We start from the raw sequence: 18,407 nt of genomic DNA, 5'->3' as shown, positions 1-18,407 counted from the left end.
CTCAACATTTACATATATAAAAATATATGGACATATAAAAAATATATGCATATATACATAGAAAAGTACTGGAAAGAAACAAAATAATTTGATTAATTAGAATGTCAATACTGTAGGGAAATATTATTTTTATTACCTAATAATTTAAAAATATTTTTTATTAGTTATAATATAACCTTTGGGCAATCAGTAAAATAGTAAAAGAAAATATTTTACTGCTGCCATAGAGCTGAACTGCAGAAAATGATGATGTCAGATTATGATTGATACTTGAAATCTGTCTCTGATTTTTTTTTTTAAAGAGAGATGGAGTGTCACTGTTGCCCAGAGTGGAGTGCAGTGGTGTGATCATAGCTTGCTGCAGCTTCAATCTCCTAGGTTCGAGTGATCATCTCATCTCAGCCTTCTGAGTAGCTAGGACTATGGGTGTGTGCTACCATGCCCAGCTAATTTTTAAATTTTTTTGTAGAGATGGTAGTCTCACCTTGTTGTCCAGGCTGATCTCAAACTTCCCGCCTCAAGACTCCCAAGGTGCTAGGACTACAGGCATGAGCCTCTGCGCCTGGCCTAATGAGTCTTTTAATGGTTATCTGATCATAATAGAATCTCAGGTTTGAGAGGACTTATAGTCTCTCATCCAATGCTTGATTCTCCTTTATAGAATTGTTACATAATCATTATAATTAGCCAGTTATTGTGCATCTATTATTATGTGCAAGATACTATGATAAGCACTTTATGTAAAACATCACGTTTAATCTTTATAACCACCCTTTGAGTTAGGACAACGGTTCTCAAAGGGTGGTCTACAGACCCTGGAGATCTTCAAGATTCTTTCAAGGGGTCCATGAAGTCAAAATTATTTTTGTAATAATGCTAAGATGTTATTTGCCTTTTTCACTGTGTTAAAATGGGTGGGGCACAAATCAAGGCAGTTGCAGCAAACTGTACTAAGAGTCACTATATTGTTCTCCAGCATGCACTTGCAGTTGAAAAGAAAGCCAGCTTACCTTAGAATTTTCCTAACGAAGCAGCAAAAAGTATTAATTTTATTAAGTCTTGAGTACATTTCTATTTAATATTCTGTGTGATTAGATGGGAAGTACACACAAAGCATTTCTGCTGCATACTGAAGCACAACAGTTGTCTCAAGGAAAAGCACTTGTGCAATTGAGTTGTGAGCTGAATTGGCCATCTTTTTTTTTTTCTTTTCTTTTTTTTTGAGACGGAGGCTCGCTCTGTCGCCCAGGCTGGAGTGCAGTGGGGTGATCTCCGGTCACTGCAAGCTCTGCCTCCCGGGTTCACATCATTCTCCTGCCTCAGCCTCCTGAGTATCTGGGACTACAAGTGCCAGCCACCATGCCCGGCTAATTTTTTGTATATTTAGTAGAGACAAGGTTTCACTGTGTTAGCCAGGATGGTCTCAATCTCCTGACCTCGTGATCCACCCGCCTGGGCCTCCCAAAGTGCTGGGATTACAGGCACGAGCCACCGCGCCCGGCAGCCATCTTTTCTATAAAACACCATGTTTTCTTGAAAAAATGACAAACTATGATTATTCGGACTTGGTTATTTGACACACATTTTCTCAAAAATGAAATGAGCTAGTACTTTTAGGAAAGCAACTGACAGTATTTGTTGCTAATGACAAAATTCAAGCTTTCTGGTAAAAATTAGAATTTTGGAAAACTTTTATATATCCCCATGATCTTGACAGCTTTTAAAGACTTTTCTGCTAAGGTCGGTGGTGATTTTAATGAGTGTGATTTTTTTATACACATATTGTATCAAGGTTTGGAAGATTTTCATAACTTGGTAAACAAGTATTTTTCAGATTAGAAATGCACAATGTTAAAAAAAATCATGCACAGGTAAAAGATCCATTCAAAATGCAAGATAGACCAATGGATTTTAAGGTAACAGTACAAAAAGTTCATTGATAAGTTTCTACATTTCACATTGAAAACTATCTTTAAGAAACTGCCATTGATAAATTTTAGTGTAATACCAGAAAATAATATTTTGGGCCAGGCACGGTGGCTCATGCCTGTAATCCCAGCACTTTGGGAGGCCGAGGCAGGCGGATCACAAGGTCAGGAGTTCGAGACCAGCCTGGCCAATATGGTAAAACGCTGTCTCTACTAAAAATACAAAAATTAGCCAGGCATGGTGGTGGGCACCTGTTATCCCAGCTACTTGGGAGGCTGAGGCAGGACAATCACTTTAACCTGGGAGGCGGTGGTTGCAGGGAGCCAAGATCGTGCCATTGCACTACAGCCTGGGCGACAAGAGCAAGACTCCATCTCAAAAAAAAAGAAAAAAGAATATTTTAAACTCATAGTCACCCCTTTTCAAACTACATGTCTGTGTGAGATCAGATTCCTTCACATACTGCCAAATCAATGTACTGCAACAGATTGAATGCAGAAGCAGTTGGGAGAATTCAGCTGTCTTCTATGCCAGACATTGAAGAGATTTGTAAATATGTAAAGCAAAGTTACCTTTTCATCACTTTTTCAGAAAATATTGGTATTTTTCAGAAATTATGTTATTTATGTTAAAAAGTAATGGGATTACCATTATTTTATTTTATTTTATTTTGAAATGGAGTTTCACTCTTGCCGCCCAGGCTGGAGTGCAATAGTGTGATCTCGGCTCACTGCAATCTCCGCCTCCTGGATTCAAGTGATCCTCGTGCCTCAGCCTCCCAAGTAGCTGGGATTACAAGCGCCTGCCACCATGCTTGGCTAACTTTTGTATTTTTAGCAGAGACAGGGTTTCACCGTGTTGGCCAGGCTGGTCCTGAACTCCTGACCTCAGGTGATCTGCCTGCCTCGGCCTGCTAAAGTGCTGGGATTACAGACATGAGCCACCGTGCTTGGCCGGATTACTGTTACTTTTTAGAAATTTAATAAACATTTTAAATTTTCCTTAGTTAAAACAATTTTAATATAGTGAATACTAATAGCTATAAGTCACATAAAGAAAAGCTCTTGGCCGGGCACAGTGGCTCATGCCTGTAATCCCTGCACTTTGGGAGGCCAAGGCAGCCAGATCACCTGAGGTTGGGAGTTCAAGACCAGCCTGACCAACATGGAGAAACCCCATCTCTACTAAAAATACAAAATCAGCCAGGCATGGTAGCACATGCCTATAATCCCAGCTCCTCAGGAGGCTGAGGCAGGAGAATCGCTTGAACCCGGGAGGCAGAGGTTGCAGTGAACCGAGATCACGCCATTGCACTCCAGCCTGGGCAACAAAAGCAAAACTCCGACTCAAAAAACAGAAAAAAGAAAGAAAAGCTCTTTAGGGTCCTCAATAATTTTTACAATAATTGTTAAGAGAATAAAGAGGTCCTGAGATCAAAAAAGTTTGAGAACCACTGAGTTGGGGCAATAGGGCACCATAGTTAAAAGCTTGGGTTCTGGAGTCAGCCTTTCTTTAAATTCAGACTCCATTCCTTGTTAACTGTGTGCCTCTTAGTAAGTTACTTAAGCTCTCTAAGCTTCAGTTTTTTCATCTGAAAAATAAGGGCAATAATGTGAATTTTCTAATTGTTAAATCAGAAAATTTATATAAAGTGATTAGTACAATGACAGTATATAGTAAGAGTTCAAATATCTGCTAGGATAATATAATTCTTGGCTGGGCATGGTGGCTCACACCTGTAATCCCAGCACTTTGGGAGGCCAAGGCAGGTGGATCACGAGGTCAAGAGATTGAGACCATCCTAGCCAACATGGTAAAATCTCATCTCTACTAAAAATACAAAAATTAGCTGAGCATGGTGGCACGCACCTGTAGTCCCAGGTACTCTGGAGGCTGAGGCAGGAGAATTGCTTGAACCCAGGAGGCGGAGGTTGCAGTGAGCCGAGATCATGCCACTGCACTCTAGCCTGGGTGACAAAGTGAGACTCCATCTAAAAAAAAATAAATTAAAGGCTGGGCATGGTGGCTCACACCTGTAATCCCAGCACTTTGGGAGGCTGAGGCAGGTGGATCACGAGGTCAGGAGTTCAAGACCAGCCTGGCCAAGATGGTGAAACCCCGTCTCTACTAAAAATACAAAAAATTAGCCGGGCTTGGTGGCAAGCACCTGTAATCCCAGCTACTCTGGAGGCTGAGGCAGAGAATTGCTTAAACCTGGAGGGGCGGAGGTTGCAGTGAGCCGAGATCACACCACTGCACTCCAGTCTGGGCGACAGAGCGAGACTCCGTCTCAAAAAATAAATAAATAAAAAATATAAATAAATATAAATAAAAAAATTCTTATCCTCACTTCACAAGTGATGAATGTATGTGTCTTGGTTTGGAGAACTAGTTTTAACCTTTATCAGAATGTAAACCCAATTAGGTGAAACAATCTCAGGGGACAAATGGATATAGTTCAGTTGATGTTCTGTTAGAGATGTGGTAGAAATTGAGCAATAATGGATCACCGTGACCAGAACATTTAGGAGTCTGTCATCTTGGAATTTAGTTACTCCTTTTTGGAGATTTGCAACCCTCACAAACCTAAAGGAACAATTTAATTATGTCCAACAACGTGGCATTTTAACTAATCCAAAGAAACTTCCGCTGAGGCATATGCATTTTACTATGCATTGGAAAGTGCAGTACAAGCACTTCTCAAATAGAAGACAGCCTGCATAAATGGAATCCTTAGTAGTGGCCCTTTGCCCAGACTGGGATTTTAAAGCTATAATTAACACTTTAAATATACACTAGCAAATCAAGCTTTAAAATTAATTGCCCTCTATTTATGGGTATTAGGAAGATATGTAAACTTGTCTATTGTCCCCCACTTAATTCTTTGAAATCACAATCCTTAATTAGGAGATATAACAAACATTATTAAAAGGGGGTCACATAACACTGGAACACACCGAATAGCTCTATCCTGATCACACTTGCTTGAAATAAATGCAGAGAAACTTTGTTGTAACTTCTCTTTTTAATGAGCAAGAGTTAACCAGTGCTGGAGCTTCCTGGTCAGGTACTTTTGTAAGCTGCAGTACTTACAAGTAGTAAATTATTAGGTGTTAGTGAATAAATTCAAGACAGTACTTCTAATGGTTTAGAGGTATCTAATCTCTTCCCAGCTGGTTTGTTATGACTTTCAAAGGTCTTGGAAATTTTAGGGAAAACCTTCATCATTAAAATTTAAGGCAAAAAATAATTTATTTTGTGATATTAATTTTTCAAATATACGTGTTGTGTTAACATGCACAGATGTCTGTGGGTGGTGAGATTATAATTTTCTTTTCTATGCTCTTAATGATATTTTCCAAATTTTATACAGTGAATGTGTATGATTTTTATAATCAGATAAAGCTTTCTGGCAACATTAGGTGGGGCAGAGCAAGGTAGTCATCCGTGCAGAGGGGCAGTCTGGCTTGGGATATTCAGGCCTAAGCAGAGTGAGGAGTGGATCCGTGGGTTGGAAGGCAGCCTGGCATGAAGAGTCAGAGCTCAAGTGGATGAGGATGGTAGTCATGTGTGGGCACCTGGTGGTGGGTTTCAGAAGCCAAGCAGAGCAAGAAGGGCATCCATGTGGGGGAAAAGCCTACACAGGATGTGGAGGGCATCCATACGGGGTGGTGCTTGATGCAGAATGTCAAAGCCTAAGCAGGGTGAAGAGATGGTCCCACACCAGCAATCAGAACCCTGGTGAGGTAAGGAGGACATCCACGTGTGCTGAGTAGCCCAGAATGGGGAATTCAGGGTTCAAGTAGAGTGAGGAGGACATCCACATTACGGTAGGGGTTTGTGGCTGCAGTGAGAGATTATATGATTATATAGAGGGATTGATCAAATTAGTCAGTGTATTCAGGGTAATGGGAGCCAGGTTTCTCACTGTCAGTAAAGTGAGACACAAATTATGGAAAGGGAGAAACTAAAATGAACCCTGTTAGGATATTGCATTAAAACTGGAGGCTTCAATGTGAACTTGTGGTTTCCAGTATATAGATAGGTAGATACAGAAATATAGATGTAAAAAGGTAGATACATACACAGATACATACTCCAACTCTACATTGTGTCAGAAGGAAGTACTGGAAAAATGATGGGAAATGGTCAGAAGGACACAGAATCCAGCTTGGAGAGGTTCCCACTACCAAATCTGGGGCAATTTAAGCATCAAAATAGATAAGGAAAATAATTGATATACTGCACTGAATAAAATGAAAATTCATGAGTCCATACTGACATAAATAAATAAATTGAAATTTTAAGGCTGGGCATGATGGCTCATGCCTGTAATTCCAGTACTTTTGGAGGCTGAGGTGGGCTGATTGCTTGAGCCCAAGAGTTCACTTGAACCTGGGAGGTCAAGGCTGCAGTGAACCATGATGATGCCACTGCACTCCAGTCTGGGTGACAGAGCAAGACCCTGTCTCTTAAAAAAATTTTTTTTGGCTCACGCCTTTAATCCCAGCACTTTAGGAGGCTGAGATGGGCAGATCACGAGGTCAGGAGTTTGAGATCAGCCTGGCCAATATGGTGAAACCCCGTCTCTACTAAAAATACAAAAATTAGCCAGGCATGGTGGCGGGCGCCCAGCTACTTGGGAGGCTGAGGCAGAAGAATCACTTGAACCCAGGAGGCGGAGGTTGCAGTGAGCTGAGATCACACCACTGCACTCCAGCCTGGGCAATGGAGTGAGACTGCATCTCCAAAAAAAAAAAAATTCTTAAGTTAGAATTATATTTTTTTAAAAATTGTAAAGGGACCTTGTTATGTTGTGCAACCTGAAGTGCAGTGCTATTTACAGGTGTGATTATAACTCACTTACAGCCTTAAACTCAAGCAATCTACCTGCCTCAGCCTCCCAAGTAGCTGGGACTACAGGTCACTGCACCCAGCTAAAATTATTCTTTTTTTTTTTTTTAGAGACAAGGTCTCTCAGCATTTTTTTTTTTTGAGATGGAGTTTCATTCGTTGCCCAGGCTGGAGTGCAATGGCACAATCTTGGCTCACCGAAACCTCTGCCTCCCGGGTTCAAGCGATTCTCCTGCCTCTGCCTCCCAAGTAGCTGGGATTACAGGCATGTGCCACCATGCCCGGCTAATTTTGTACTTTTAGTAGAAATGGGGTTTCTCCATGTTGGTCAGGCTGATCTCAAACTCCCGACCTCAGGTGATCCGCCCGCCTCGGCCTCCTAAAGTGCTGGGATTTCAGGCATGAGCCACCGCGCCCAGCTGAGACAAGGTCTCTCTATGTCGCCTAGGCTTATAGACTCAAGCAGTCCTCCTGTCTCAGCCTCCAGAGTAGCTAGGACTATAGGTGCATGCCACTGAGCCTGGCTAAAAATTAGGTAAAAAATTTTACATGCAAACATCAGCCAAACTTCAAATATAAATATTGTTTTCAACTAACAAGGAAGTTTTAAAGATCTCTTCTTATTTATTCATTTGTGAGACGGAGTTTCACTCTTGTTGCCCAGGCTGGAGTGCAGTGACGCAATCTCAGCTCACCACAACCTCTGCCTCCCAGGTTCAAGCGATTCTCCTGTCTCAGCCTCCTGAGTAGCTGGGATTACAGGCCTGCGCCACCATGCCCAGCTAATTTTGTATTTTTAGTAGAGATGGAGTTTCTCCGTGTTGGTCAGACTGGTCTTGAACTCCCTACCTCAGGTGATCCACCTGCCTCGGCCTCCCAAAGTGCTGGGTTTACAGACGTGAGCCACCGCGCCTGGCCTGATCTCTCCTTATTTTTTAAAGCATGCTTATTTATAGAAGCATGTAACTACATACTGTGAAATTTAAATCTGTATTCAAATTGATTGACCCCATTAATGTCCCTTAGGGTAGGGTAGGAGGAGTGAGTATAGGGAAGATTTTATCATAATTGCTTTACTTAATGTTTTAAAATTTGTCTTCAAATTCAAGTGATCCAAATTGTGTCTCTTAATTTTATGATTTGTGTGTAGATGAACCACTGGACTATCAGAAAACTAAGGCTGCAATAATAACTATTCATGTCTATAAAGCAGTTTTACAACCATTATCTCATTTCGATCCCAATAGTAACATTCATTCATTCAGCGAAAACAAAAAAGTCATTGCCTATCCTAGTATCTGGAAATACGCATTATTATGATTCTTGTTTTATAGAGGAGATGGAGGCAGACACTGGCTGGCCACTTACAAGTACTGAAGCCTGGATTCCAGCCCAAGTATTGTGACTTGAGTTTTGACTTAAGTCTGCTGTCTCAACTAAGGGTCCTAACTTGCCTGTGGTAATGTGATCCCTGAGAACCTGTTTCTTCAACAGCAAAATGAAATTGTTGTACTCTTTAAACTTCAAGCTCCTTTCCAGCTTCAAAATCCTAAAATTCAGCTGGAGTGGTGGCTCATGCTTGTAATCTCACCACTTTGGAAGGCTGAGGCTGGAGGATGGCTTGAGCCTAGGAGTTCAAGATCAGCCTGGGCAACATACTGAGACCCCCTCTGTACGAAAAATAAGAAAACTAGCTGGAAATGGTGGCATGCATCTGTAGATCCAGCTACTCAGGAGTCTGAGGTGGGAAGATCACTTGAGCCTGGGAAGTGGAGGTTGCAGTGAGCTGTGTTTGCACCATTGCACTGTACCCTGGGTGACAGAGTGAGACCCTGTCTCAAAAAAAAAAAAAAATTCTAAAATTCATCTCGTCGATAACAGTAACAACAACAGAAACATAAAATAGGAGTAATGTTAACTAGAAAAAAATGTAACTTAGATGGAAAAAAATTAAAAACTACAAAACTTTCATGAAATGTTTTTAATGACTTGAATATATAGACTTGCATAAGGGGCTAATTTTCCCATTCTCCTTTTTTTTAATCTTCAATTTCAGGTTCATTAATAAATAGAATTAGGTGTGATGCTTCAGTGCTTGTGAAAATAAGTTTGTTCATGAAGGCTAAATCAGTAGCAAATCTGCACCCTGTCTCCTGTTATATACATATTTTGGTGGTGGTTGTTCCAAGGAATCCTTTGTCCTTTTAATTAGGGTAAATAAAGACAGATGGATTTGGAAGAGACTTTTCCTTGTGAAATGAAGAGACCCCTGCAGCTTTCTGTAGCTTGAGGCAGTCTTATGGGAAACTGGCGTTTACATGTTTTTTCCTTGGGGATATGGCTGCATTATTGTTACTGTTAAGTTATACTTGATTGGTCTGAATTGTGCAGCATTAGGAGTGATATTTTTGTCTTTGAAAGCTCTATATAACAGCTCATGAACACTTTTCAAAAGAGGGGAAATTTATAGAGGAGAAGAAAAGACTGTCACAGCGAGTGTTTAGACAGTGAGACTGACTGTTTTCAAACAAATCTAATTCATTATATGCCTGGTATTGAAGACATATTAATAACAGAGAAAGCAGCCCCATTATCTCTGTGCTTCTGTTAACCAGTTTATTTTGTTTATATCAGTGGGCAGGACACCATCTGTTACCAGAAATTTTCTTTTTGTCAAGCCTGCCCCGATTAAGAGTCCTCAGTTAAGTAACATCAGCTGCCCTCTTGTTTAATTTCCATAACTCAATTCAGGGGTATGGAGAGAAAAAGGCAGCTATAAGAGGATATTGTAAATTACACCATGCCCTCTGAGGATTTAATTTGGTCATCTCCTTGGCAAGAAAAATTAGCGGGAGGAGCTTATGTATGTTGGAGAAAAAGAGTGAAGAGAAGGGGGCAGAACTAATGATAGATGAAATAGCTTTAAGGAAATTGTTTAGTAGGATTAAAAAAATTTTTTTTGTAGCTTTTTGGTGACTTTTTGTTTGCTCACGTTGTCTTTTTCTAAGGTATATTTTAATTATTTAGATACAGGCAGTGATGAGTTCTGTTCCATAATAACCTACTTTCAGGACTAGGAAATATATCTTAATATAATGGTATGTATATATTCATGTGTTTAAAATACAGTGAATATATAAATGTTACTATAAATGATGACACTATAACACTAAAAGAATTTTATGTTTTTATTCTGTCAAAGGTCCATGACTCCAGCTCAGGCTGACTTGGAGTTTCTTGAGAATGCCAAAAAGTTGTCTATGTATGGAGTTGATCTTCATAAAGCAAAGGTAATGATAACTTTGCCCTTTATTAATATGCATGTGGAAGACATTATATGATACATGTCTGTTATGTATGTATCACATCTGTGTCATATAATACTTCTTAACAACATCTGGGGTATTTTAAAACATTCAAAAGAGATAGTAGACTGGGCGCAGCAGCTCATGCCTGTAGTCCCAGCTACTGGGGAGGCTGAGGCAGGAGGATCACTTGAGTCCAGGAGATTGAGCGTACAGTGAGCCCTGATTGTGCCACTGCACTCCAGCCCTGGCGACAGAGCAAGACCCCATCTCAAAAAAAAAAAAAAAGAGAAACAGTAGTTCTTGTTAGCATTTTTTTTTTTTTTTTTGAGACGGAGCCTTGCTCTGTCGTGCAGGCTGGAGTGCAGTGGCGTGATCTCGGCTCACTGCAAGCTGCGCCTCCCAGGTTCACGCCATTCTCCTGCCTCAGCCTCCTGAGTAGCAGACGGGGTTTCACCGTGGTCTCGATTTCCTGACCTCGTGATCCGCCCGCCTCGGCCTCCCAAAGTGCTGGGATTACAGGCATGAGCCACCGCGCCCGACCTCTTGTTAGCATTTTAAGTGTATCAGTTAAATCAGTCAACTGTATCAATTGAATTTGCGCCATAGCAATTCCACTCTCAGAATAAAGTTTCATATCCAAGCTACTGTTAAGATCAAAAGATAGCCCCTAGAGAAAAAGAAATTGATTTTCCTAACATGCAGTAACATTTGAAAATATAGAGCAGTGGGCAGCAAGCCCTGTTTCACAGCCAGCATCACCTACATCGAATCACCGAGGATGTTCATTAAATATGTAGATCCCTGAGCTTCTCTCAGATGTATGGAATTAATTTGGAGGAGAGGTTCTAGAATCTCCTGGTTTAATGAGCACCCAAATGATTCTAATTCATGCCTGAATCTGAGAACCACTGGCCTAGAGTAGTGGTTCTCAAAGTATGGTGTCTGAGCCAGCAACATTTAACATCACCTAGGAACTTGTTAGAAATGCACATGTCAGGCCCCATCCCAGGCCTGCTGAGTTAGACTCTCTGGGGGTGGAGCTCAGCAATCCATTTTAATAAGTTCTCCAGGTTGTTCTGATGCACACTGAATGAACCACAGTGGCTCATTCAAAAATCACTTGGGTAGGGCCCTGGAAACTTGAGCTTTAATCCTAGTTCTACCTAATACAACCTAACAGAATGAATCCTTAAGGAAATTCTCCTTACTTCTCTCGTCTTCAGCTACTAAAGTTGCTGGGGAGGTTCAGTGCCAGGCGTGGAGGCTCACACCTGTAATCCCAACAATTTGGGAGGCTGAGGTGGCCGATCGCTCAAGCTCAGGAATTCAAGACCAGACTGGGGAACGTGGTGAAACCCCGTCTCCACAGAAAATACAAAAAATTAGTCAGGCATGGTGGCACGTGCCTTTGGTGGTCCCAGCTACTCAGGAGGCTGAGGTGGGAGGATTGCTTGAGCCCAGGAGGTAGAGGCTGCAGTGAGCCTAGATTGCACCACTGCACTCCAGCCTGGGTGACAGTTGAGACTCTGTCTTAAAAAAAAAAAAAAAAAGAAAGAAAGAAAAAAGTTGTTCTGGATTATTTTGGGCTGGGTACTACAACTTCTATGAATCTCTAAAGTATATTGTAGGAAGATCAGTACATCAGATTAGGTATGTTTCTAAAACTGAAATGGTTAGATTTTGCTTCACAATTCCTGCTGGAAGCTGGTGTCAATTCAGGTTTTGATGGAGTCAGGCAGCATATTCCCTTCCCAAATATTGTAAAGCAAATTGTTTCTCCAAAGTGAAATGTAGTTATACCCACAAGATCTAAAACTTTAAGAGGGCATCTTCTGGGAAATTCTCAGTTACATAGTCACTGAATTGGAACTGTATGTAATTCCTACTTCTCTGTTACAACATGTGTAGGCACTAATATATTTCTCTATACTCATTTTGGGGGAAAGAGTAGTCAAGAAGCATTTAACTTTGTGTTTTGATTACTTAGCTAAACAAACTGTTAGCTGTAGGGACTAACTTAGGTGAAATTTATTTTCTTTGAATTACAGACATAGATGATTAATATTACATATTTAATTTTTTAAAGTTGTCTTTAATAAAGAGCGCACCAGCATGGCACATGTATACATATGTAACTTACCTGCACATTGCGCACATGTACCATAAAACCTAAAGTATAATAATGGTAATAATAATAATAATAATAAAAGAAAAAAAATAAATAAATAAATAAAAAAAAAATAAAAAATAAAGAGGCATATAAATATGATTTCATTGTGCCTTAATGTAACTTCTTGACTTAGGGATCATATTTTTAATTTAATATACTTAACATCAATTTTAAGAACCTAAGATTGTCTTATGCTGAGTTTATATAGGAATAGAGTCAACTCCTACATTTAACATGATTTCTGGAGCCGTTAACACTTTATCATAAAAAAACAAGAATTATATTAATAATTGTGTGTGTATATTTGGTAGTATACATAGCTCTAAGCCCTGCTCTCCAGGAAGTCATGACTGCTGATTTAAACATAATAGGTCCATAAATTATAACTGTTAGGCTGAGCTTTATTTTTCATTGTATGTTTTGTAACTGTTTTTGGTTGTTATCTTCAGATTATCTAGTAATAGTCAACAGTGTATTGAGTGCTTTGCTCCAGACTGAAATACTAACATTTTTCTTTTTCAGGACTTGGAAGGAGTAGATATCATCCTAGGTGTCTGCTCTAGTGGCCTTCTGGTTTACAAAGATAAGCTGAGAATTAACCGCTTCCCTTGGCCCAAAGTGCTGAAGATTTCTTATAAACGTAGTAGCTTTTTCATCAAGATTCGGCCTGGAGAGGTACAGAATTTATGTTTCCTTCCTCCCAAACCAGACACAGTCTGTATCTGAAATATCTACATTTCCATTTTCCTTATTAAGTCATCTGAGAAGTCTCTATAGTTAACTATTCAAGGGCTGATAATTCCGTTTTCTAAGTTGATCAGTCCTGTGATGCTACTTCTTTTCCTTACTACTGGTCTTCTGGACATTTCACTTTTTGTAAGTAAATATACCATTGCAAAAAGTTAAACTTGAACTGATACATTTGTTCCTTGTTTACTCCAAGCAAAAACTTAATGGAAAAATATTTTTAAATTGAGTAGCATGAGATTTTGAAATTATTTATGGGGATAAATTACTCATGTTTGGCATCACCAATCCCATACCTTATATAATTAAAATTTATTTGTATGCATAGCTTCTCGTGGTTACTGAGAGTGAGTTCTAGGGCCAAGTTCTAGATTTTTAATAAGAGTTGGATGTTCAACTTTGTACCAGTTAATTCATTTATTAGTTGGTTTTGGGATATAGTAATGCTGGCCAAATTTAACTTTTGTATTGAAGAGCCATTATAGAGTAGCATAAAATTGTTTAAGTAGGAATTAAAGTTTTTTTAAAAAGTTCTGACTTCTTTTCTGCCACATACTAAGCAAAAGACCTGGACAAATCTAAGGCTCAGCTTCCTTATCATTTGAGCAGGATAATACCTTCTCCATCATAGTTATTTGAAGATCAAATGAGATGACAGCTGTGTAAGTTCTATATAGGAAATGATACGAACCTAAGGTGGCTTTTTTGTGTATATATCACCATCTGCTGGTGAATAATGGCTCATTATTTGTGCCTGCAAATTCTGGATGTGGAGCCTTAAAAATCTTGGATAGGGATTACCATAGAAGCATTTATTTTGTACCATAATTATTTTACCTATGCCTAGCACAGAGCAATCAGTGTTTTCCCTTAAAATTTCAAATTCAAGAGTTATTCAATCAACAAATATTTATTGAGAGCTTTCCTGTGTTGGATACTATTCTAGGAACTAGAAATATAACAGCAAATTAGAATCTCATCCCTCACACACGTTAATATGATAATGGGAAGTCCTTAGCTTCTAAAAATGTAGAATTCTTATTTAAGAAGGCAATCAGGAACAACAGGATTTTGAGAAACAGTATTATGGCAGCAGTAGATGATTTAGCAGTGGCATGGTATGGTGAAGAGGGTAAAAATCTGGTTCTGTCATTTCATAGCTGTCAGACTGAGCAAATAACTTCTCTGACCTCAGTTTCTTCATGTGTAAAAATATAGATGATACTATCTAATCATAGTGTTACTGACAATAGTAGGCACTCAAAATAAATGTCAGTTTCCTTTCCATCTTATAAAATATGCTTAAAGTAGAAACAAAGAGGCAAGAGGTCAGCAGGACGGTGTTTCTAGTAACCCTGGCAGAATATGGTTTGCTTCAGTGTAAGAGGAATCTGGATAAATTAATGATCAATCAAAGGAAAAAAGAAATATTTAATGATTCAAGAATCTGAGGAATAAGTTCAAGAGATCTATTGTACAACATGGTGACTATCATTGATAACAATGTATTGTTCTCTTGAAAAATTGCTAAGAGAGTAGATTTTAAGTTTTCTCACCACAAAAAAATAATAAGTGTGTCAGGTAATACATATGTTAATCAGCTCAATTTAGCCATTTCACAATATATACATGTTTCTTGGGTTTGTTTGTTGTTGTTTTTTTTTTGGAAGAGGGAGTCTTGCTTTGTCACCCAGGCTAGAGTGCAGTAGCACAATCTCAGCTCACAGCAACCTCTACCTTCCAGGTTCAAGTGATTCTCCTACCTCAGCCTCCTGAGTAGCTGGAATTACAGGCACGTGCCACCATGCCCGGCTAATTTTTTTTGTATTTTTAGTAGAAACGAGGTTTCACCATGTTGGTCAGGCTGGTCTTGAACTCCTGACCTTGTGATCTGCCCACCTCGGCCTCCCAAAGTGCTGGGATTACAGGCATAAGCCACCGCACCTGGCATGTATATGTATTTCAAAACAACATGTTGTAGATGATAAGTATGTACAATTTTTATTTGTCAATTTAAAAAATTGATTTAAAAATCTGGCTTGAACTAAAGTCTTTAGCTCTTATTACTAATTTCTATTGCATAATAATATTGATTGATTGGAGGACTTGGTCAATATCCCATTCCCTGTTCACTGAACAGTGTCCCAAATGCAGATAGTGACTAAGGAAAAGCAGTGTCTGGACAATCAAGAGGTGACTTAATTGTGTCTCAGAAAAATGTATAATGAATGTGTGTGTGTTTTCTGGAAAAAATAAAAAAGAGCTTAAATTATATGAGATGCATTCTCTGGCTTTCTTGCTTTGGAAAAGGCCACCCTCAGTGAGTGAATTTCTTTCAGTAAGTAGGAAAAAATCCCAAATGACATTTTATGTCCTTAAATTGGTAACAATGGCCTCTTCTGTGGCACCATATTTCTCTGGTACTGTATCACTGTAATCTGGTACTGTATCACATGTAATACTTCATGTCCCATGTTTATTTGTGTTTTTGTAGCAAGAGCAGTATGAAAGTACCATCGGATTCAAACTTCCCAGTTACCGAGCAGCTAAGAAATTATGGAAAGTCTGTGTAGAACATCACACGTTTTTCAGGTATTATTCTCACTTAAGTATTTTTCAAGGATAAATTATTTATAACGTTTCTATTTTAAACCTGCTATTAAAATTCCTTTCATTGTATGACTGGCACTCTTTTATTTAGCTCAGGTGAGATCATCTTAAGCAAGACAAAATGAATCCATTTCTCTCCCTTTGGGTTGAAAAGTAAGCCTCAACATTTCCAAAGCACCTGTCTGTGTATGGTAGAAGGAAGAGAGGAGTAAGGAATGGGAACCTGTATTTACTAGGGACTCTGGGATTGCACTAATTGTAGCTAAAGTCAGTCTGATTAAGGGGAGTTACCCTCACTTACCTCCACATGGAATTTTTTTTTTTTTTTTTGAGACGGAGTTTCGCTCTTGTTGCCCAGGCTGGAGTGCAGTGGCGTGATCTCGGCTCACTGCAACCTCCGCCTCCCAGGTTCAAGTGATTCTCCTGCCTCAGCCTCCTAAGTAGCTGGGATTACAGGCACCCGCCAACATGCCCAGCTAATTTTTTGTATTTTTAATAGAGACAGGCTTTCACTGTGTTGGTCAGGGTGGTCTCAAACTCCTGACCTCAGGTGATCCACTTGCCTTGGCCTCCCAATGTGCTGGGATTACAGGCGTGAACCACCGTGCCTGGACGGAATTTTTATATTTTTGTTTTTGTTTATTTTTTTTTCCACATGGAATTTCTCTAAGCAATGCTTAACTACTTTTTGTGGAGCTTTTATACTGTAAGGTTAAAGATGTGAAGCTGATTTTTTTTTTTTTTTTTTCAAGACAGAGTCTCGCTTTGTCGCCCAGGCTGGAATGCAGTGGCGGATCTTGGCTCACTGCAACCTCCTACTCCTGGGTTCAAGCAATTCTCCTGTCGCAGCCTCCTGAGCAGCTGGGATTACAGGTGCACACCACCACACCTAGCTAGTTTTTGTTTTTGTATTTTTAGTAGAGACGAGGTTTCACTGTGTTAGCCAGGATGATCTCGATCTCCTGACCTCATAATCTGCCCACCTTGGCCTCCCAAAGTGCTGGGATTACAGGTGTGAGCCACCGTGCCTGGCCAACCTTGAAGCTGATTGTTAGCTTAGCTCTAATGAAACCCAGAAAGGGAGCACACAGAACCATATTTGAAGCCCAATAGTACCCAATAATCAGAAGACAGAAGAAAGTATTTCCTCTGCTGTTTGTTTGTTTGTGATGGAGTCTTGCTCTGTTGCCAGGCTGGAGTGCAGTCTGTGATCCTGGCTCACTTCTCCTGGGTTCCAGTGATTCTCCTGCCTCAGCCTCCCAAGTAGCTGGGATTACAGATGCCCAACATCACGCCTGGCTATTTTTTGTATTTTTAGTAGAGATGGAGTTTCACTACGTTGACCAGGCTGGTCTCGAACTCCTGACCTCAAGTGATCCGCTCGCCTCTGCCTCCCAGAGTGCTGGGATTACAGGCGTGAGCCACCGTGCCAAGAGGCCATATTATTAACCCCTTGAATTCATTTACCAAGCATTTTCTGTGTGCTTACCCTTCTTGTATGCACCATGTTAGGCATTGGGGTATCACAAGATAGTTCTAATCTCTCTCCTGGTGGAACACCCAATCTAGTAGAGAAGACAGACCTTAGACAAGTAATTACTTGTATTGAAAGGAGAGTTGGCTATTTATCAGTTTGCCTTTTTTTTTTTTTTGAGACAGAGTCTCACTCTGTTGCCCAGGCTGTAGTGCAGTGGCGCAATGCCTCAACCTCCCAAGTAGCTGGGACTATAGGTGCACACCACCACACCCAGCTAATTTTTAAATTTTTAGTAGAGACCGGGTTTCGCCATGCTGACCAGGCTGGTCTCGAACTTCTGACAAGTGATCCACTCGCCTTGGCCTCTCAAAGTGCTGGGATTACAGGCGTGAGCCACTGCACCCGGCCCAGTTTGCCTTTTTAAGAACGTTTCTTTATTATGGAAAATTTCATATGTAGCAACGGTACAATAAAATCCCCTTGTACTTATCACCCAGCTTCAATAATTATCACCCCAAAGCCAGTCTTGTTTCATCTATATCCCTATCCACTCCTTCCCCCTACTTCTGAGATTATTTTGAAGCAAATCCCAGGCCTCACGTCATTTCATTCATAAATAAACTTGATTCTTTAAGAGAAAGAGAGAGAGAGATAATCCTGATATCTTTTCCTTCTATTTATATTTTCATATAATAGCACTATAGCACAGTCAACGAGAAGAAAATTCAAGGAAATATTTCAATTATTTCAAAATAAAACATGAGGGTACACTTTACACCCAATTAAAGAATCTTAATTATTGGCATTAACACATTTATTTATGCTTTCATCATCCCCTCCTTCTTTAAAATCAAACCACAAAAGTAGAATTTTTTAAAAAGAGCAAGGAGGAGTAAAAAAGTGATTTTTGAATGTCTAATAACTGTGGTATAGATTTCAGCTGCAGCCAGTATACTTACTTGTAGGATGGCATATTTAAATCCATTGCATCAAAATAAGAGGATACCTTAAAATGTAATACTCCCTTACATAAAAGAAAGTATATGTTTGCTGAATTGAAATTAATTACCTCAAAGGGAAAAATACTCTCTCTTTGGTAGTATTTGATGTAGTAATTTATGTACTTATTCAACAAACATTTATTGGGTATCATATTTGTGCCAGGCACTATGCCAGAAGCAAAAACACAAAGATGAATAAGGCATGGTCTTTGTTCTTTACTCCTAGAGAATTCTGTCTTATAAGGGAGACCAGCATAGAAATAGATTGTTTTAATTCAGTATGGTACAAAGAGTACATAGAGTACCGTATA

The 18,407-nt window shown here is 39.6% G+C and overlaps 1 protein-coding gene across 50 annotated transcripts in view; it reads left to right on the top strand.

The window, feature by feature from the left end:
* The window catches only part of EPB41 (erythrocyte membrane protein band 4.1), a 233,095-nt gene that overhangs the window by 133,022 nt on the left and 81,666 nt on the right, over positions 1–18,407 (top strand). For all 50 annotated transcript variants that reach the window (XM_063667048.1, XM_063667050.1, XM_054497819.2 and 47 more), the window contains 3 exons: positions 9,986–10,073; positions 12,784–12,936; positions 15,503–15,600. In XM_063667048.1, the coding sequence (XP_063523118.1) occupies positions 9,986–10,073; positions 12,784–12,936; positions 15,503–15,600 (339 nt within the window). The remainder of the gene's footprint in view (positions 1–9,985; positions 10,074–12,783; positions 12,937–15,502; positions 15,601–18,407) is intronic.

This window comes from Pongo pygmaeus, chromosome 1, assembly GCF_028885625.2.
Source record: "Pongo pygmaeus isolate AG05252 chromosome 1, NHGRI_mPonPyg2-v2.0_pri, whole genome shotgun sequence".
NCBI lineage: Eukaryota > Metazoa > Chordata > Mammalia > Primates > Hominidae > Pongo > Pongo pygmaeus.
Note: the sequence above shows the minus strand (reverse complement) of the source record. Positions and strands in the feature narration are given on the sequence as shown.